The sequence below is a fragment of the Periplaneta americana genome, chromosome 2, assembly GCF_040183065.1.
Source record: "Periplaneta americana isolate PAMFEO1 chromosome 2, P.americana_PAMFEO1_priV1, whole genome shotgun sequence".
NCBI classification, from domain to species: domain Eukaryota; kingdom Metazoa; phylum Arthropoda; class Insecta; order Blattodea; family Blattidae; genus Periplaneta; species Periplaneta americana.
Window position 1 is genome coordinate 97,550,917 of NC_091118.1, and position 23,444 is coordinate 97,574,360.

At 35.8% G+C, this 23,444-nt stretch overlaps 1 protein-coding gene across 2 annotated transcripts in view; it reads left to right on the plus strand.

Annotated features, from left to right (window-relative positions):
• LOC138694450 (protein spaetzle 5-like) overlaps positions 1–23,444 on the plus strand; it is a 238,736-nt gene that overhangs the window by 213,118 nt on the left and 2,174 nt on the right. For both annotated transcript variants that reach the window (XM_069818170.1, XM_069818168.1), the window contains exon 5: positions 8,640–8,858. In XM_069818170.1, the coding sequence (XP_069674271.1) occupies positions 8,640–8,858 (219 nt within the window). The remainder of the gene's footprint in view (positions 1–8,639; positions 8,859–23,444) is intronic.

Below are 23,444 nucleotides of genomic sequence, written 5' to 3' on the forward strand. Positions count from 1 at the left end.
AATTTCTAAGTTCCAGAGACATAACATTGCGCAAGCTCGTCTCGTCAAAGCCATAGTTCACCAGATAACACATAATTAAACCATTTAAATTTGCCGTATTTTGTTTAAGAGTCTAAAATATGTAATAAAATCGAATGGCGGGTTGATTCTTGATACATCAGGGCCCTTGAAGAGTGAAATAATAATAAAATTGATAAATACAAAATCAACCGGAGCAAATATGAGCAGGAAAACCACGTGTTATGCCGAAGTGATATTAACAGTCACAGTAGCGGAAGTCGTTACGGCATTGGTCTATTGAAGAAGTTGATAGTAGTAGCTCAAGGTTCGAATCTTCCCCAATCTTCTTTTTTTAATTGCAAATTTGCCATCATATGTGTCTCGCAAAGCTATAATTATGTGGTGATATCTCTTAGAATATGCCCAAACTCTAATAAATAATAAACTTCCCTCTCTCTTTCAAGCAATACTGCTATCTGCTAATACAACGTTCTGTCTCGTCATTACGCTTGAAGATGGCACAGAAACAATAACTCATTGCCCTGGTTCGCATAGATTATTCTGTGTAGCCTATGGTACTCCCCGACAGGATTTTGATTGGAGAAATGTCATTTTCTCCGACGAGGTAATTGTCTCCAATAGCAACGATAGTACTGCCCTAGTTTATTGTATGAATGACCACCGATACAATGAACGCATCATAAGACGAATTATTAAGTCAGGTTGGGTGAGGGTCGCGTGTTGGGGGTGGATGTCATACGATGGGGCAGGACTTCTGGAACGCATCCACGGGCGGTTTACGGCAGAAGACTATGAACACATTTTGACAAATGTAATGATCCCTTCCGCCTGAAAAAGATATCCAGAAGGATAATCATCCGATCCACACTGCCAACTGGATTCAAAAATGGTTTACGAGGAGGCGTGATGTCGACCCAGTCGACTGGCCTCCAAATTCACCAGATATGAATCCGAGTCAAAATTTGTGGGCTGCAGTCAAAAGGATCCTATGCTCTAATTGGGCAGAACAACTATCCTTTCGGAGACCTGAGGAATTGTGGAACAGAATTCTAGATGCGTAGGAGGAGATGGCCAAGAATTTAGACCTGTTCCATAATCTTGTGGATTCCATGCCACTCAGAATGAGGGCAGTTGTTGACGCGGGTGGTTTGTGGACGAGATATTAGTCCCCACTACAGGTCTTTTTTTTTGTTAATATATTAAAAGTTTTTTGTTTTTCTTAATTCGATTATTTATTTGTGTTTGTCTTAATTCAATTATTTCTTTGTGTTTGATATGCGTCCTGTTTTTTAGGATGTAAAACAAGTATTTTTGTTTATACAGGCCAGGTCTCACCTATTAATAGCCCACAGGTGACGGGCAATAATATTTTTACAAGGCAGGCATAACGTTCTTTGCTAACAAATGCCATTTCACATTTAAACTAATAAATTAAGTAAAAGTTAAAATAAAAAAATGATAATTTTACCATACCGGGAGGCGAACTCACACTCTCTGGTACGGATGTTAGACTTCTTACCACTGGGCCACACACTGTGCCTAAGGTTTACTACATTATAGACGGATGACTTTCAATGAAGAGACACCACAGCAATGCCTTGCAGTTGGTTACGTTTACATGAGTGAGCCGCGCGATAGAACTTAGCATTTCTATCGACCAGAGTCGGCCCATTCTTTTTGCCACTAAGTGTACATTTAGTAGTTGCCCAAAATAGTTTTTCCATTTGTTCAGGATTGAATGAGAATCTGCAAACAAGTCACCATTCTCATCCTTGACCACATTTACTCTTACCTGACATCCATTCTTAAATTCCTTTATGCCTTTATATAAATCTTTAATGTTTTTATTCTCACCACTTGTTTCTACCTCATTGAGTTTTTCCTTCAAGTAATCTCTCTTTTTATTCCTATGTGTACGACTTGCTTCCTGTCTTTCATTGAAATAAATATATTTATTCGTCTCAACTTGATCCTGTAAGAATTCTAATTTTGTCTGTTTCCTTTTTTCTACTACTCTGCAACAACCTTAATCAAACCACGGTTTCTTTTCCTTAGTTTCATAATAATCTATGTTCTGCTCAGTTGCAATTTTGATATTATCTCTGATATTTTTCCACATGCTATTAATATCTAATTCTTCCTCAACTTCATCAGAACTTCTCAAAGCGGCAAATCTATTTGAAAATTCGATCTGATAATGTTGCTTAGTTTCCTCGTCTTTTAATTTCGGAATATTGAATCTTCTAATATTAACTTGTTGCTCTACTCACTTGGCTACTGATAGTCTTTCTCTTAATTCTCCAATTACCAAATGTAATGGTCAGAATTACAGTCTGCCCCCCTGAAGGTTCGAATGTCTATTATACTAGTATGTCTTTGTTTATCTATCCAGACGTGATCTATTTGGTTGTGTGTCAATCATCTGGAGAAGTCCAAGTATATATTCTATGGGGAAATGTTGTACTTTTGACAATTAAATTTTTTTGATGTGGCAAAGTTGACTAATCTAACGCCATTATCATTACTAGTCACGTGTAGACTCTCTTTTCCAACAGCCAGTTTAAAAATATCCTTATGTCCAACTTTAGCATTGAAGTTCCCCAATAAAATTTTCATGTGATATCTCGATAACTGATCAAAAGTAGGCTATATTCCAATTCTCATAGAAGCTATCCTTTATATGATCGTCTTTCTCTTCTGTAGGGGCGTAAGTATTTATAACTAAGATATCGCACCATCTACCCTTAAGTATTAAATACAATAACTTGTCACTGATAAATTCGGCCTTTTTACTGCTGATTTTATTCTTTTATGAACAAAGAATCCTGTTCCTAATTGGTGATAATTGTTTCCTTTCCCATAATACAACAAGTATGGTAATCTCCTATTTGTGATACGCCATTTCCATCTAACCTAACCTCCTGTACCCCCACAAAGTCTATTCTATATCTAGCTAGTTCTTTTGCTACTAATGTTACCCCTCCTATTCTATATAGACTTGTAACATTCCAAGTACCAAATCTCATAACCACTAGAGAAACTATAGTAATTTATAGTAATTTATTTAAATTGTCTGTCTTTTTCATATTTTCTTAGGTAAGAAGTAGTATATGTTATATGTTTACAGAGATGTTTCCTTGAGTATAGAAACAGTTCTGAATAAAGTGGGTCTACCCAAGGGGCAGATCAAGGCCCGAGGCACTGACTTAAGAATATTAAAAAAAATCTTCAGACGATATGTCTGTTAACATTTCTTTATCCCCACAAACATTAATTATAAAGGATTTAACCCCATCTTTTAATTGATGAAAAAGTGTTTGCAAAGAACAATGGTAACTTTTTAGGCTTCTTATAACTAATTGCGAAGTAAGACTTCGTTACAAAGGAACACTTGTGAAGGTACAGTAAAAAAAAATGCATCTCATTATCTGGGAAAGAGAGTTCATAATCATCTTATAAAATGTCTTACAAACCAAGCAAAAATTAAATCATCATGAGAACTAAAGAAACCAAATACCTACTTCTGAGTGATACTAGCTTGCACACCTGATATAAGCCACCAAGAATAGTTGTCATTACAGTAAGATTCATTGACAGTATGTACTGAAAGCCGAAGAATATTTTCCTTCTTTTTGTCCTACATTTAATTCAGCATAGCAAAGCCTGACTAATTTACTTCTATAAGAGATAGGAAATTGTGTACCGGTACTTAATATGAACAACAGTAGAGGACAATGTTATGGTAATGATGCTAACATGATGGGAAAGAAGAAAGGTGTGTAATCTAGAGTTATAATGGAGTTTCCAAGAGCGTTTTTCAATCCTTACGGGTTTCATTCACTTAATTTAATTACTGGTGATGCCATCTCTTCTTCATTGAAGAGCGTATCTCTGTTTGGAATATTGCAACGTCTGTTGGTTCTCTTCTCTCCTACAACAAAAAGTGGGGACAAAAAAACTCTTAAGGAGAGTGAAATATACCTGACTGTAAAAAGTTTGTGAAAAGAGATGAGGATACAGAGTGGATAGTTTGAAGTCAGTTCTTTGATAGCTAGCATAAATATGATGCACTAGCTTCAATTCAAGAAAAAATAAATGATCCAAAAGCCACATCTGAAGAAAAATCTCTGGAATCACATGTCTTATCTTTCGATTTCACAGTTTCGTTGACAACTGAGTACGACATAATGTTTCAGGCAAACCTTTCTCATAAGAACTATGCAAGGAATGAACATAGATTTACTAGCTGTCACCATTCTTAATGAAAAAATATAAAGTGCTTCTGAAAGATTACTATTTATGACGCTGCCATTACCACAGCAAAAGAAATTTCAGAGACTATTGGCATTCATCCTGTATTTCCTGATGTACCAATCGGAAAAGGAAAATAAGTTTCTCAGTGAAACTAAAGAGAAAGTTTGCACCAATCCCAAAACTCAGTTCAAAACAGTAGTACCGTATATACGCGAATACTCCTCGCATATTTTTCCTGGAATTTCGCGAAGAAAAACTGGAGTGCGCACATTATTTGAAATAAGGTTGATACTGCTTCGCCTCAAACACTTTTTAAATTTTCTCTCCTAAAATTAGGCTGCGCGAATTATTCGATGGTGCGGAGCATTCGCATATATACGATATTTCATCTCTTAAATTACCCTCATTCAACAGAGATTCGTGTAGCTAGCTTTATACATAGAGAGACGTTTCCTCTACAATAGGCAGAAAATACCAGATCCAAAACTTTAAAATCAAAGTATCTTAAGCTTATTTTTCTGCTTATGGACTCAGGTGAGAGTGGTATAGAAGGCCAGGAGTTGTCAGTGCTGGATTTATAAATGGGTCCGGACTCAGGGCACAAAATTTTTGGGGGGTGCAAGAGGACCGCTTTTTTATTACTAACTAGTACTATGCATTATGAGAAATTAATGATCATATTGATGTCATGAATACAAAATTCTAATGGTGATTTGGAACACATGTTGGCTACACTGTTCGACTGTTGGTAATTCACCGAAATAGTTGTAGCTGTTATCTTTTGTTTCTCCAACCTTCGATCTAACAGAACAATTGTTACAATAAAGACACATTTTTAACGAAGAAAATTGAACATCACATGCATGCATGCATTGAAGTCAGACCCCTGATCACGTTTGTGAAAGAGTCATTACTTTGAAAATGAATTTTTCGAAGATCATAAAAAATTTCCTCAGGAAAAAGCTGTTCCTCTAAATGTACAATACCTGGTAGAACTCTAATTTAATCATTTTTATTTCCGTTACCCAACTTAATAATGATTTGATAATAATTTTATTATTCTTTTTACTTCATTTTCAATTTTGTATTTCACCATATTAACCAGTTTTGTAAGAAAATAATTGTAAAAAAGACAATAAATAAATAATGGAATTATAAAGATTCTTACATTATAATTAGCGTAGTATTTCACTTATAATAGGAGCACATCATAATTGACTGTGCCCAGGGTGTCTAGAACCCTAAATCCTGGCCTGGAAGTTGTATGATGAGCAGATTCATTTACTGGCAGAAATAGTGAATAATATAATATATAAATCCCCTTTCATACTTTGAATTACATTTCAAAACATAACATGATGTAGGCCTGCTGTTTTCTCAACATTTGGATAGTCCTTAGGATTTTGTTCACTATTCCTGTCTCAGAGACAAAATATTGAAAGAGGAATTCAGTAAATTGAAACAAATAAACACATTTGCGCTCTGTAATGATTCAGAAACATATGTAAGCATTTCAATTCAGAATGACATTGTTAAAACCTTGCATATTTATAGGGTTATACAAACCATTGCAGAAAACAAAGCTAGACGCAGAAAATGTGTTTTCCTTTGTAGTGGAAGTAGGTGTCACTTTTGTCTTTGTTATCAACAATACTGTACAACTTTGATGAACACATTTTAATCAAGGCTAACATTGTACCATGTAACATTTTAAAAACAATACCAAGTACGTGCTTAACAAACTGAAACATATTTGAATGCAATATGACTAGGTGAAATTAATTTAAGGTCAACATGAAGTCAGAAGTCATGGCTGAAGTTTTGAAATAGGGTAAGTCAGTATGTTATAATGAGTTATTGGTACCGGTATTAAGTTTTAGGTTTTAAAACTAGCTCTTTGAAAAAGCAAAAGGAGACAACAATATTATAAGTGGCCCTGTATTCAAAATATTGTTTGGACCAGCCCTGAAAGCAATACCAGTATTAGTTATATCTTCGTAAAATATTCTTCAGATAAAATTTTATAAAATAAAGGATTTAAACAAACTGTAGAGTACAGTTTAATATAAAATTAGCCATTTGAGAGACAGTTTTTTTATTGGTTATTTAACGATGCTGTTTAAAATGCACGATTATCTGATGTCAGTAGTACTGACGAAACTGTATTTTCGCGATATAGGTACATCCGAATGACAATGAGTTTAGATTACAAAAAAAATATATATATCTGAACGAAAACACAGTTCAGTAACATAAAGATAGCTTTCAAGTAAGATCAAGTAAAACTAAACACTTTCCAGCCTTAACAACCAGTCTTTCTCAGCCAACATTCTCGGGAATGTAGTTCGATCTTCTGTGCATGCAGTAACTATTGTCTGAATGACAGCAAAGAAATAACTCGTATGCTTAAAATTATACAATCTGGACTTAAACAAAGTGCTAATAAGAAACCAACACTCTCTTATGAAGCAGAAGCTCTTACATTCGAAGCAATTCATACAAATTATCCATCAACTGAATGGACCCATATATAAACTGATGGTTCTCTGTAAGATGAGACTGAAGGAGCTGATGCAGATAGAACTCGTCATTTTTTTCTTTCTACAAGAAAGTAGGTAAACACATCACAAATTTTATGGTGAAATTGAAGGAATTTATACATCTATAAAACATAGTTATGCGGTTGCAACACTGCAAGAAAACTGTTATATTATCTGATTCTAAGGTGGCAATTCAAGCAATAGTATGTCACATGTCCAAAAATGGAAAAAATTAAGTAAATTCATAACATGATCAAACAAATTCAAAATGTAGATAAAAACATAGCTTTATAATGGATTCCAGCGCTCTGTAGCATAAATGGAAATGAGAGAGCTGACATATTAGCAAAAAAAGGATAATAAAAATTTGTCATCAAATAATGCATCTCGTAAATCAGAGGTTGTTCACTGGACATGATTGCTTAAGCAAACAATCTCTACAGGACTGGAATAACAACCACACCAAACTGTCTCCCATGTCATCAGGAACTTTCTAGGAACCACAGATCAGAAGATTACAGAGAACTTGTCAGAGAGTTGATTCATAACTATAACGTGATGGAGTGTAGTATGTCTCTCAAAATAACTTCTTGGATTCTCATCTATTTTTTTCTTTCCTCAAAACCTTCGGGTAGTCAGTAACGAATTATGGAGAATGAATTTTAAATACTATTATAGTCACAATCATGCCATGGTATGAAAGAAAAATTTTCACAACCTTGAGCAGGAATCAAACCTGCAACTTCCTGTTCTCTGGTCAGGCGCTCTACCACTGAGCTATCGAGTTCGTCTCACGCCAAAGGCTTGGAATTACCCTTTCATACTGGCGACTCTGTTATAGAGTACTGTCCATAGTGTCTGATCTAGTCAGCACTGCTTATGGGTTGAAAGAAACTTTACAAATGTAATCTATAAGCAGTGCTGACTAGATCAGACGCTATGGACAATACCCTATAACAGAGTCGCCAGTATGAAAGGATAATTCCAAACCTTTGGCGTGAGACGAACTCGATAGCTCAGTGGTAGAGCGCCTGACCGGAGAACAGGAAGTCGTAGGTTCGATTCCCGCTCGAGGTTGTGAAAATTTTTCTTTCATACCATGGCATGATTGTGACTATAATAGTATTTAAAATTCATTAATATGTCACATCAACGGACGTGTATACGTCACCAAACATCGTAAGATGAAGAATTATGGAGCATTTTCATCAGGATTTTTCTGAAATGGAATGGCGTTACCAGGAAAAATGGAGCCCAAATATTCTGTCGGACTACTGCTGGACACTCAAAAGAGATGTTTCTCAAGTGAAGTCGCCTATAGCCTAAAATCTATTTCACACACATTTTAGGTAAATAAATATGAATTTAGGTAAAATGTTACAACGTAGACTATTATGTATATGTCATAATAATTCTAAATACAACATTTATAAAAGATCTATTCATTGTTATTCATTCAATCAGTTAAAATAAATAGAAGTGGACAATAAATGATTATTTTTATGGTAGAAAACATACCAGGTATCCAAAAATAGCATACATTTCAATTATTATTATTTTATGAAATCCATTAATATTTTGTGTATATATATTTTTTTTAATTTAACTCATTTACTTTATTTATAACAGAATATATTTTTGTAGCTTAATATACAAAGTAAAATTCAAAATAATAATAATAATAGTAATAATAATAATAATAATAATAATAATAAATAAGTTTACTATAGGCCTACATCAGTCTTTATATCATAAATCAAAGTGTCATTGTAGAATGAACTAATTTCTATATTAATGCAATAGGTATCTATCTATTCCAAATAGGTATGCACGTTCAAATTCTGAAGGCTCTATAGGCAGCAATCACCAACAGGGTCACTCTAGGAAACGAAGACAAGCAGGAGGCAATCAACTGTGTCCTACAAGAACCGAGTTCATCATGCCAAAAGCTGCAATGAACAACAGAGGTAACTGGATGTACGTGGTGAACCTTAATGAAGTTGATGACAGATATACGCAACTGGTTGGCACTGAAACATGCACGTAAGTGTTTAAAAATTATTACTTCTCCTATTTCACACTTAAAAGACAAGAATATATCCTATAAATTTCGGAAAGGACATAATAAAATGATATGTTCACGAATTTAAAATCAGTTGTTTCCAAGAAAATTATTTATTTTCTTTTTCATAAAGACTGTGTATAAATCGTTCAGGATCTCTGCAAACTCGGGTCAGTATTTCAAAGCCTATTTGGAGAATATATTACCATCTGTGAGTTGTAAGTGTTTCTGCCCACTTTCTTTTGTAAAAATGTATATCTTCATCTTCATCAGTGTTTTCGCATTTAATTTTTTTCTTATCACATGATTTTTGAAACTTCAAAGGATCCAAATGATGTCATATTATGGAGGAAAAAGCAGCAGACAATAAATAAGAAAATCAAAATCAAAATCTTACTCCAAATTCCTAACAAAGCTCGACTACAAGAATGAAGATACAAAAAATACTTTCTTTCTTTTCTTTTTTTTTTGGGGAGGGGGGGCCGGGGTTATGTCCAAACTTGCTAGTTCAAATATGAGTCTTGGGAATTTCAATAGTGTGGCTTTCAGTTCTTTTATACAAATTTCACTTTCAAATATCAGTAATCTTTTTTTAGAAATATCATTGTGTAGACCTTGTCTTAATTTTATCTATGTATGCCGTAGTGTGTTTTTCAAAAATTAATTTGATGATTCAGTTGATTTTGTTCTATTTATCTCATTACACATCAATATTATTTCTATCGACTGATATCCAATTTTCTGGATAGCACTAACGAATCTCAGAATTTATACTTTTATTTTATTTTAAATTTTCAGTTTAATTTTTTTGTACAGGTACGTATTTAATACGGAATTCTATGGTTTCTATCTTGAAAACAGATATTTTAATTTCGAATATTTTAACAATAATTCCATCCGAACCTGGTGACTTAGCACATTTCAATGATCTATTGTTTGTTTCAGTTCATGCAGTGTGAAGAGCTTCTGATCTTGTGTCCACGCTTTCTTAATTTTTGCTTTAATATATTGTCATTCTCTTTCTGCTCTTTAGTGTGGTAATGATTATAGGCTTCTGTAATAGATATATCATCACAGAACTGTTTTTCATTTATTATGATAGGTTCTCGTTTTGGTGGCATATATTTATTACCGGTATTGTATTGAGTGATTTTGTATCTCCATTCTTGTAGTCAAGTGTTGTTACAAATTTTGAGTATGTTTCTGTTACGGATTTTCTTAATTCTTGTCTAAGAAATGCTGCTTTTTCCTTCCATAGTATGATATCATTTGGGTCTTTAGAAGTTTCTGCTTGTATTCTAGTCTTTTCCCTTTCAGATTTTAAGCTTGTTAACTTGTTAGGCCAGAAAGTTTTATAGTTGGGACTCTTTCTTTTGGGAATGAAATTGTTTGCTGCTTGTGTAATTGTTTAACAGCATTGGCCGTATATTTCCAAAGTTCAATGATATTAGGGTTTAGTTTATCTTAAAAATTCCAGCTATCGCTAGTCACTTTTTCTCCTTCATCTCAGTTTTATGTTTTAAATGGATGTACCGATAGCTAATGATCAGGACAAGACATATAGACCCCTAGGCAGTTAACAGAGTCGACTCCCTTTTTGATAATTTAGCAAAAAAAACAAACTTTACTTTAATTTATTATTTAATTAACATTATTATTATTATTATTATTATTATTATTATTATTATTATTATTATTATTTTCTTTTTACTGCTTCCATTTTGTCTTGCTCTTCCATGATCTTGATCTTTGAGAACCTATGAAGGAGATTAGGTCGTATACCAACAGGTCTGCCACTAGCTATCTGCCTAGATTTTAGGAACAGATGATTTTGACAGTTCTTGAATGATGAGTATCATTTGTGACATCTGCTTCAATAATGACAAATAGATCTAAAGCTTCATCTTTTAATACCTTGGTCAGTTCGGTTTTCTTTTATTGTTAAAATAATCGAAATACTTTCAGGTAATTGTTCACATTCATTCATTCCTCTGCTTTAAACCTCAAGCTTGCTCATGCCATAACACAGAGATTTAAAAACAAATCTTTATACTGTACTAACCCAGAGATTCTTAACCTATGAGTCCCAACTCAAGTTGATCACTTAGTTGATTTTTGGTTTTGACCAAAAAAAAGTTTAAGAAACCCCTATAACCAGTATGAGGTGTTGTGAATAAATTAAATATTATTCTGAGTCATTCATTTTGAGGAAAAATATCTATGCTGTTTCATTTAGCACTACTTCTTAAACAATAAAGTAGTCCAAGAAGAAATTCTTTAGAGCCCACTTTAATTCAAACACAATTAGGCCTACATGCAATTCTGAATGAGGACCTCGGTGGGGGGGGGGGGGAGGTGTGATGGCCAAAAAAAGTCTTTTTCGATATGAGGGATCCTGAAAACAAAATCTAGAAATCAAATTTACCAGTATCTCAATTTACATTCTCTATGCTTCATATAACACGATAGTATATTTTAAAATATATAGGTACTGTATATAAGAAAAAGGGATGAATATAGAAAAAGGAAAATACTGTGGAGTGAGCGAGGAAAGAAGAGTATTTTGCTAGTCTACATATTGCAAATAAAATTGAAATGGAAAATAATATTAAATATTTTGATTATTTCATGTCATTGGAACACTATATTATGAAAGTTTAAACATAATTAATAATTAATGAAAAATGTTCATATGATGAAATATTCAATCATTTAAAGAAATATACATCTTGATTGCACAACTTTTAACATTATATCACTAAGGAATATAATTTATGGTGATCACTTTCACGTGTTAATAGTGAGCTAAGTTTATAAATGCCTAGTTAACTAGTTCCAGCTTTAGTGGGCGCCATCTTCAGAACTAATCATTTAAATAAATGTTGATTAAAAATAAATAAATATACGAATAGGTCTACTACTTACGAACTAAGGCAATGGAGAGAGATACATGGAAAAGCATCATTGGAGCAGTCAAGGCTAGAATAAGGCTATATAACAAAAAGAAGAAGAAGAAAAGAAGAGTACTTATGGAAATATTGTCAAAAATATTGTAACTCTCGTGGAGCAATTTAAAGTGCTACCGTAAAGTGGGGTCACTTTGAACGCCGAGGTGACTTTGAACAGTAATTTAGCGCCTTTCTAAATTAAATTCTGTACCCAATTGCGAAAAAACTGAACTAATTTATTGACAACTTAAACAGTTTTTTCGCAATTGGATATAGCATTTAATTTAGAAAGGCGCTAAATTACTGTTCAAATTCACCTCAGCGTTCAAAGTCACCCCACTTTACGGTGCACTAAAGTGTTAAAAAAACAACAACAATGACCATAGAAATGTATATAAATGATTTCCTGGACTGTGTAAAATAGAGAGAAAGGATTGTAAATGAAAGCATGTGATGAAAATAAATATTAAAATAAATTGTGTAAGTTATTGTGATATAACATTGACTGAGATGATTTTCGTATCGTTGCTTATATAAGAAGAAATTTAAATAAATTTGTTAGCTTCCTTCAAGCGTGAATCATTTAAAGATGGTGATTTGTGTAGCAGAACAAAGCTTAAGTACGATAGTATTGAAAACAAAATCATATCACGTGATCTTAATATAGTGCTAGAAGTTTGTTTGTTTCTATCACCCACTTTATTTAATATATATCTTAACGAAGCCATTGATGACTGGCTGAATATTTTAAACTGTGATTTTATCTTAGATGAAACACCTGTAAATTGCCTACTTTTTGCAGACGACCAAGTGGTGATTGCTGATACAGAATACAACCTCCAAAGTGCAGCTTATAAACTGAGTCAAATAACCAAAGGCTATAATTTAAAAATATCACACACTAAAACAAAAACAATGGCTTTCATAGGGACCCAGCATAAAAGGTCGAAAATAGTTATTGACTCCAAAATTATTGAGCAAGTTAGTAATTTTAAATATTTAGGATGCAACATTTCTTATATGGAAAAAAGAGATATGGAAGAAAAGATGCATAGATTTCAAGGTATATGTGGAACAATTAGACGGAGCTTAGGAAAAAGAACAACGAAAAAACACAGTTAAAACTCTACAAAACAGTAGCCCTTCCAGTACTACTTTACGGAGCAGAGACTTGGACCTTAACAGAAAGAGACAAAAGACGACTAGAAGCCTCAGAAATGAAATTCCTAAGATCAGTGGCGGGATATTCTTTATTACAACACAAGAGGAATGAAGATATCAGAAAAGAATTAGGGATAGAGGGAATAACACAAAAGTTAACAAATCACCGAAATAGGTGGATGGAACATCTAGAAAGGATGGAGGATCACCGAATCCCCAAGAAAGCTTTCCAGTATGCTCCAAGGGGAAGGAGAAATGTTGGTCGTCCTAGGTTTCGTTGGAGAGAACAATTCTAATGGGGACGGAACGGGCCTACCGGCTCAACCCGTGATGTTGATGATGATGAAGTTTGTTTCTATTGGATACCATGCTTGCATTAAATTCGAAGCTATGAATTCTTGAGGAAGTTACAAATTCTTAGAACAGTTTCGTCGAAAAGGAAATAACTCTAAAAATCTCGAGTGCTAACCACATGATACCTTCATTCCGGATGGATGATCGTTCACCTCTGCAGAAGTATGTGAATGTGAGGTCGGTAGTCGGATGGTCGGCCCTGGCTCTTAATGGGCTGTGGTGCTGCAGATAGGATTGGAAAGAGCTCTATCCTGTCTGGGATGACACAGACATAATTTATCAATCATTTCTCCCTCATGATAAAATTTATCCCTTTGATTATTATCACCATACTTGCTGCCCACCTTATAGATATTTTCATCACAGAAATGGAAATTTCATTGGCAGACAGAGAATATAGTTAGTGGAAGAGAGTCCAAGATTAACTAAGCAACAAATCAACGACCAATTATTATAACGTGGACTTTTCAATCTATTGTTGCAATAATTCTGAACATGTTCAGTAACAAGTAAGTTTGTAAGACACACAGAGACATGTCTTCATACGTTGTAACATCAACTTCAGATTCGTTGTCACTTTTGTTGACTTCAAAATATTGACACAACTTATTGTTCATAGCTTTCAAATGCTTCAGGAACACTGCAATAAAAAAACTGGTATATAATTGGAAACACTTGCTTCTTTCCTCTTTTTTCCTCCTCTTTCATACAATTTAATTCTATCTGAAAATATGTTATAAATAACTCATAACAGAGTGCATAAATAACTGAGAGGTTGCTAATAAAAATAATAAAAACTGTATTTTGTTTGCTATAAAAACATAATATGAGGGGTTTTTTAATTTTTTTATATTACTGAGTTAGGCACACATTATCTAGACTTTTCATAATTTGGAATACAGTTTTATTCTTAAAAATGTCTACACCATGTGAGTATCGGTATGTTACCAGGGAAGCAGTGGCTATATTTAATCATTTGATATTCATTCTAATAGAAATATTAATCCTACTGAGTACCGGTACATTCCAATTAGCCTTGTTTTCTATACTTTCTTCTTAAATGAATTTACTGCGGGGTAAATGAGTAGTCAGATACCGTACCTATGATATATGTGTTGTATGTAAGGCTAGTCATTTACTCATGGAGACTGTTGTTGATTCTTCTTCTTACGTACTTCCAGTTGTTTCCAATATATTCGTAATGCATTCTTCCATAAATTGCTATTACAAGTATTTAGTAGTTATTTTCTGTAAATTGTAGCTAACCATCCTTTGTGTGCACTGTATCAGTAATTGTAATGTGCATTGGATTATTATGCTGTAATGTTTTCAAGTGTTGCTGGCATAGAATCCAGATAGGAGATGTGGAGAGCTTGAATTTGTACGTTAGGTGGCTAATTCTTTGTCTTTAGCCAAAGATCTATAGTATTTTGAACAAGTTCTTATATGTTGAGACATCATTCTTCATTCTTTTTATGAAATTCACACGAGTTTCCGTTAATTGTTTTTCTTTTTGTTTCATATTTTTGTATAGATTCAGTATATACCTACATCCTTCTGTCTAGCTCCAGTGTAGACCTATATGTTTTTAATTGTGGTGTTGGCTGTTATGTTACCGGTATATCCACTAATTCGTTGTTTTTAATGTTGATATGGCTAGGGATTCACTAAAATTGGATTGATTTTTGTCTTAGATAATTTTTATGGTACTGTACCGTACAGTAGGCTACTAGTATCTGAAATATTGTTCTGTATTGAAGTAGGTAATATTCGGTAAGTTTATACTTTTGGTTGTCATTTATTAATCTAAATTTTTCCTCTCTTAATGATAAGCAGTAGAATAAATCCTAAGACAGCATTTATTCCAAAGAGTTCTTAATCCATGCTTGATTTGGAGTTAAATGATATGACTGAAATGAAGAATACTGATCCTGGTATTTTACTGGTAGTAGCAATGAAGTATTCTGCTCCCAATGTATTATGGGCAGTGTTGGCAGATCTGTCTGTGTGGACCAGGGTGTATACAAGAGAGTTACTGGGTTTGAACTCCCCTTGAAGTTTAAAAAAAAAATGACATATTTAGATTTTTTTTTCCCCTTCTCTAATTTTTCACTGTCAGAGTAGCAAAATCTACATCAACATAAGACATAGTCCTCATACTCCTCCTTCATTATAATCCCTGTGCTTGGTGCTGTGGCACGTTCGAATTATAACAATGCTATCTTTATTATAGAAAGACCTACCGAACTAGTACCGAACTTGTAATAAAATTAAGCTGACACAATATGAAATTTAATTTGTTGTTTGTTAAAAATTGGATGGCTGTGAAAAAAAAAAAGTTTCAGAGATTTTATAAGGATATTCATGAACATGTTCTATTAGAACATAATACAGGTATAGCACAGTTTTGTTGAAGCAATCTGGAGAAATTTTATTTAAAAAATCTGTTTTTGAATCTAAAAAGTAAGAAATTGTCAAAGTAATTAATTATTTTTAATTGATTCTTTAGATACATGATCGAAAACTTAAATATATATTTTTAAACCCTGTTATTCTAGCTACGAATCCATGTGGTTATTGGCTTGTTTTCGGTACCTCAGTCTTGAAAACTTGCTGAGATATATTTTACTGACTTCTGATGTACCTAGGGACGGTGTACCTGGGTACAACTGTCTTCAGGTAGACCTCATTAGATTTTAAACATTTCTGTAAATAAGTTACTCTTATGATGAGTAATCAAAAACAGTATTTAGTGATGACTTTTATGAGGTTTCAGCTTTAGTGGAAATGCCATGTAGCAAATTAAAAATCAAGAGACAAACCCCAACAAAGCTAAATTATTTTCCTCCCAGGAAAATAATAACTTATAATCCTAAAAAAGGAAAGATAAGAGTTTTAACAGATACACCAGAGAAAAAGAAAGTTGAGTGAGAAGAGAAATATGGTGAGTACAGTTCAGAAATAAAGAAGTTGAAACCACAAGTTCTGTTTCCAGAAGATAATTCAGAAGAGACTGCAGATAAGCCGAGGAATGTGTTAGTTTTAATGATAATAATGGTGAAGATGCCATTTAAACTGTAAATTACACTGCTCGAGCGAATTTAGAAGAAATAAGAGAAGAAAATTTTGTTCTCATTCGTGTGGCAGGAAAAAGAGACTAATTGTAATTATAAATTTTTTGTCAGTAGAATTAGTAAGAAGATTTGTGCAACAGAATTTTAAGTTCAGTATCTAAAGAAGTTTACTAAATATTACAATTTATTTATTTTTTTTTTTTTTTTACATGATGAGCAATCAGAAATTGTTGATCTTCCTTCAGAGGATATTGTGTTCAAACTCACCTTCTCAAAGAAAAGATTCAAGCCTAAGGGGCAAAATGTCATTTGCAGGATACGCTCTTAGATAATAAGAAATACCTTTAATTGGGAAGCCTAATATTGTTTCCTGTCAAGAAAATTGAGAATTATTTTAAAACTTAGCAACATTATCACTATTGATATTACATTAAATTTAAAGGCAAAATTTATCACTAATAATAATTATAAAACAGTAAACTGTCTGTATTTTGTAAAAATATAAACTTTATAAAATATTAGTTACATTAATATTATGTTGACCCATGTCCCAAGGGTATGTCATTCTATGTCCCAAGGTACATCATCCTGTATTCCAAGGTACCTTCACTCTTATGTACCTAGGGACAGTATGTAGCACTTTAGGAATATTTTTAAAATCTATACAAAAAATTATTTAATTGAAACCTTTTTTTTTTTCTAAGATACTTTACACTTCAAAGACTCTGTTGTTAATAATGGAAAGTTATAAAAGCTTATACAAAAATGAAAAAAATTGAAATTTAAAAAACTGTTCCTGGGTACAACACCTTCTCCTATACAACCATCGCTCATCTCCCAGAGGCAAAAGACAGCCAAACCTTGATTTGATGATGAGTTCTTCAAACAGAGAAGAGAAACGATCAAACTCTTGCACAGAGCACAGACAGACATCTCCAAAGCGAATGTAAATCTCTATGCACAGAAAAGGAAAGCATATAAAAACTGCTAAAGACAAAGAAAACGAATTTTATAGAAGAGCAAAGAAACCCCAAGCTTAAGAGACGTTAAGAGAGCCCTTCCTTGCCCTTAGAAGAAAGTTAACCAGTACAGCCACAGAGATCTCAATGGAACTTGGGAAAAACATTTCTCCCTTCTCCTCAAAAGAGGTAACCTAACCAACTCATGTCAAATCAAAGCGTCAGAGCCATGTGACGAAGAGCTGGCATAAACATAGCGAAAGTAAGAGCAGCCATCCTCAAGGCGAAAAATAAGAAAGCAATCAGAACAGACAGAATGTATAATGAAAATCTCAAGCACACAGCTGATTAACTGACTCTCTTCTGAAACAATCTATTCAACACATGCTATCGATTTTAATATGTAGAACATGTCATTTTTGTAGTTTTATGTCATTTTATCCATATTGCAATGTGTTGTTTTGATCGCGATTCTCTTTTTTTTATTGGGTATTTATATTTCTCACGCAAATTTATATAAAAAGTTCACAACTCATTTACTATCACACTTTGCCCGATTTTGGGACTCGAAAATCTGGTCAACTTAATACTTATGAAAAGTATTCACTAATATAATATGCGCTGTTCCACATTATACTTCTTGCTTTAAATTCTCGCTTGACCTCAGATGAGTGGGTTGCAATAAGAACAGCTGATCGTTCAAATATCAGGTATCATGCAGTAAGTAGGCTACCACGTTAGTCTGATTGCCTGGATATTATGTCTAAAAAAAATGAATCTGCTGAGAGAAAGAGAAAGTGAGATTCTAGTATAGTGAAATATGTCAAATTTTGAAGCTGACAATGACAATTTTTAATAAATAACAATTTTTATTGATTGGCTTCAGATCTTAATGTAAATTCCCTGTTTGTTTTATTTTTTTTAACATCAAGTAACATGTAGAATAACTCTCCTCGGGTTCTCAGCCAGGTGAGTTGGAGATTAGCTTCCAAGCTTTCGACGGCTAGCTCTGCCATCTTCTTCAGGGGACGAAGTGATGTGGGACCACGTCTAGCCGGTATATATGCAAAAGTAGGGCTTCCCACTGCGGGCCAATCAGGAGCTAGTTCCTAGTCCCGACCGCCAGGCGCATTCTGGTTGGTGGACACGTCAGCCAATCAGGAGCCACTTGCTGGTCCCGACTGTCTGCCGTGTGCTGGTGGTCTAAGCGTATTGATGGCAGGTTTCCATGCTGTACTCAGCTGTAGACCCCCGTCTCTGTTGAAATTATTGCCATCTAGCTGGATTTCGATGGCTTCCTTGATAACTAAGTCCCAGTATCCTGATGTCTTGTCCAAGATGGTGGTGGCGCTGAAATCTATCTTGTGGCCAGTTTCTAGGCTGTGTTGGGCTACTGCAGACTTATGAGGATAATATAGTCTTATGCTGCGTTGGTGTTCCTTGCAGCGTTCCATAATAGTTCGTCCCGTCTGCCCGATGTAGCATTTCCCACACTCACAAGGTATTCTGTAGACACCAGGTGTCCTGAGACCAAGGTCGTCCTTAACTGGTCTCAGCAAGTTCTGGATCTTTGTGGGCGGCTTATGGATGGTTTTAATCCCGTGTTTCCTTAGCATTCTGCTAATTTTGCCCGAGATGGGGCCGTAGAACGGGATATATGCCATGCCCTTTGTCTCCTCTTGTTCCTCGGCAGGTGGTTTGTCCGAAAAGGCCCTTCTGAGGGCCAAGCCGATTTCCCTGTTGCCGAAGTTGTTCTGTAGGAACGTCTTACGTAGGTGACAGATCTCAGAAGGGAGACTCTCTTTGTCCGAAATCCCTCTCGCCCTGTGTAGAAGAGTCGACAGGACCGTTCGTTTCTGTGCCGGATGGTGGTGGCTGTGTCCATTGAGATATAGATCGGTATGAGTCGGTTTCCTGTATACTCTGTGACCCAGTGTGCCATCTGACTTCCTGGAGATGAGAATGTCTAAGAAGGGGAGACATCCGTCTTTTTCCACCTCTTTCGTGAACTGGATGTTCGGGTGGATATTGTTCAGGTATTCTTGGAACTCCTGAAGTTTTTCTTCTCCATGAGGCCAGACGACCAAAGTGTCATCTACATAGCGGTAGAAGTGAGCTGGTTTCAGGGGCGCGTTCTCCAGGGCTCTGTGCTCGAAGTCTTCCATGTACAAATTGGCTATGGCGGGTGACAGAGGTGAGCCCATGGCTACACCGTCGGATTGCTCATAGTACTGCCCTTTGTACATGAAGTAGGTGGAGCTGAGCGTATGGTTAAAGAGTCCAATTACCTCAGGCGGGAAGTGAGGTCTCAATAACTCCAACGATTCCTTGAGTGGGACTCTAGTGAAGAGGGATACAACATCAAAACTCACCAGAATATCAGATGGATTTGTTCTGATGCTCTGTAGAGTCTTGATGAACTCTGCTGAATTCTTCACATGGTGGCTGCATTTTCCCACAAGAGGATTCAGAAGACTGGTGAGGTATTTGGCCAGCCGGTAGGTGGGAGAACCTATGGCGCTGACAATAGGTCTCAGGGGAACCTCCTTCTTGTGAATTTTCGGCAACCCGTAGAGTCTAGGTGGTCTCGTGGAATGTGGAGTCAAGGACTTCGTCACTTTGGCTGGCAGATTGGCCTTCTTTAGTAAGGCAGTTGTGCGCCTTTCTATGGAGCTCGTGGGGTCGCGGCTGAGTATCTTGTATGATGGATCCGTTAGTAGTTCCAGGATCTTCTCATGGTATGTATTGGACTCCATGACGACCGAAGCATTTCCTTTATCTGCCGGTAGCACCACAATACTTTCATCCTCTCGTAACGAGCGGAGTGCCGCTATGTAGATGACACTTTGGTCGTCTGGCCTCATGGAGAAGAAAAACTTCAGGAGTTCCAAGAATACCTGAACAATATCCACCCGAACATCCAGTTCACGAAAGAGGTGGAAAAAGACGGATGTCTCCCCTTCTTAGACATTCTCATCTCCAGGAAGTCAGATGGCACACTGGGTCACAGAGTATACAGGAAACCGACTCATACCGATCTATATCTCAATGGACACAGCCACCACCATCCGGCACAGAAACGAACGGTCCTGTCGACTCTTCTACACAGGGCGAGAGGGATTTCGGACAAAGAGAGTCTCCCTTCTGAGATCTGTCACCTACGTAAGACGTTCCTACAGAACAACTTCGGCAAAAGGGAAATCGGCTTGGCCCTCAGAAGGGCCTTTTCGGACAAACCACCTGCCGAGGAACAAGAGGAGACAAAGGGCATGGCATATATCCCGTTCTACGGCCCCATCTCGGGCAAAATTAGCAGAATGCTAAGGAAACACGGGATTAAAACCATCCATAAGCCGCCCACAAAGATCCAGAACTTGCTGAGACCAGTTAAGGACGACCTTGGTCTCAGGACACCTGGTGTCTACAGAATACCTTGTGAGTGTGGGAAATGCTACATCGGGCAGACGGGACGAACTATTATGGAACGCTGCAAGGAACACCAACGCAGCATAAGACTATATTATCCTCATAAGTCTGCAGTAGCCCAACACAGCCTAGAAACTGGCCACAAGATAGATTTCAGCGCCACCACCATCTTGGACAAGACATCAGGATACTGGGACTTAGTTATCAAGGAAGCCATCGAAATCCAGCTAGATGGCAATAATTTCAACAGAGACGGGGGTCTACAGCTGAGTACAGCATGGAAACCTGCCATCAATACGCTTAGACCACCAGCACACGGCAGACAGTCGGGACCAGCAAGTGGCTCCTGATTGGCTGACGTGTCCACCAACCAGAATGCGCCTGGCGGTCGGGACTAGGAACTAGCTCCTGATTGGCCCGCAGTGGGAAGCCCTACTTTTGCATATATACCGGCTAGACGTGGTCCCACATCACTTCGTCCCCTGAAGAAGATGGCAGAGCTAGCCGTCGAAAGCTTGGAAGCTAATCTCCAACTCACCTGGCTGAGAACCCGAGAGGAGTTATTCTACATCAAAAGCCGGGAAAGCCTCAAGTCATACATCAAGTAACATGTTTTGTCACAAACTATGGAGGAGAACTTCAAGTGGTTGACTTCTTCATATCACCACCAGAAATTTTTCAAGCTTTCTCATTTTCAGTTTTACTATTTATAGTGACAAAATGTCTTGTAGCTCTAGCCGTAGCAGTGGCAAATTTATGGACTTTGGCATATGGAGTTTCCAGTAGTCTGGGGGCGTTCAAGATTGGAAGCCCTGTATTACTACAACAACTAGTCCATTGCCAATACTAAAGCCACTGCTAATGCCACAGCCACAATTCACTTTGCTACCATGTAGTAAAACTGAAAATGAAAAAGTTTGAAAAACTTCTGGTGGTGATATGAAGAAGTGAATCTCTTGAATTTTTTCTCCATAATTGGTCACAAAACATGTTACTTGATCTACGTAACGATTATATTTTTTGGTCCTACAGAATACATCTTTTATGGTAACAATTAATATTAGAGGAGAAAAATTTGCTACGGCGCCGGGGTTCGAACCTGGGTCCTTGGTTCTACGTACCAAGCACTCTCATCATTGAGCTATGCCTAAGTTCAATCCACAGCACCGGATCGAACCCCTCTTCTCCAGTGTTTTTCGCTTTTGTGGTCTGATTTCAAGTTGGGCATGTATGTTGACATTTATATTAAGTCAACTGCCACTATACAAGGAGTGCACTCAGTTGAGTGACTTGGTGGCCAGGATTCCACAGTAATATGCACAGTGATCTGTACAGTAATATGCACTGTTGTTCGAAGAATCTATGTAAAGATTATTATTTTTTGGTCCTACAGAATACATCTGTTATGGTAACAGTTAATATTAGAGGAGAAAAATTTGCTCCAGCGCCGGGGATCGAACCCGGTCCTCGGTCTAAGTACCAAGCACTCTCACCATTGAGCTACGCCGAAGATCAATCCACAGCACTGGATCGAACCCCTCTCCTCCAGAGACTAAGAGGAAGGCAGAAAATAGGAAGGACTTGAGAATGCTGGGTTTACTGTGAAAGACCTGCCCTTCGGCAGAACACTTTGAATGAATGAATGAATAATGCATTTCTTTTTGATAGCATGATAGACTTGCTGATGGAGTATGAAAGTCATTTTTTGACGAGTACTTATGCTATGAACTGTTGAATTAGTTACAAAGTTTTTGCGTTTACATATGAAGAAGTTTATTAATGAAAAAATATACTGACAAGCCTTGGGCATTATTTATAGTTTTTTTTAAATAGTCCTACGCGATTCCCTAGATTTAGCACTTACTATTATCCTAATTACTCTCTTTTGTAGTAGGAATATACTGTTACCATCTGTAGAATTTCCCCAGAATATTATTCCGAAATTCATTACCGACTGGAAGTATGCAAAGTATATTGTTCTTAAGGTATTGATATTTACTATCTCTTGCATAAATCTAAGATCAAAACATGCTGAATTTAGTTGATGGATAATTTCTTTAATATGATTTTCCAGTTTAACATATTATCGATTTGTAATCCAAGAAATTTAGTTGCTGTTGCTGTTGCTGTTGTTGTTTCTATTAGGAACCTGCTGTTAATTATTGGACTTGAAATTTATGCGGTTGAATTTGGACAGGATTTAAATTGGATTATGTTAGTTTTGTTACAATTTAATATTAATTTATTGCCTGAGAACCAATCACATACCGGTACTCGTATTTTGAGGAGAATTGCCTTTGTTGAAGATTGGAATGTGTTGGGAGTTATTGGCTATAATTATTATAGCCTACACTTGTGTCACCTGCAAATAATATGGGATGACCTACATCTTTTATTAGGGGGGGTTAAGATCATTTAGGAACACTAGAAAAAGTAGAGTACCAGTACCTAAAATTAAGTACTGGATTGGTGGTAGGGACCAAGGAAGAGCTAATGGTCCACAGGTTAGGGAATGCAATACTTGCTTTGCCCCAGGCACTGGCAACCAACACTACACTACTGAAGCAGAGCCTTATTACTACTTAACGACGCACCATCATTTCTAATCAATAAAATATTTAATTTTAAAAAAGGTACAAATACAG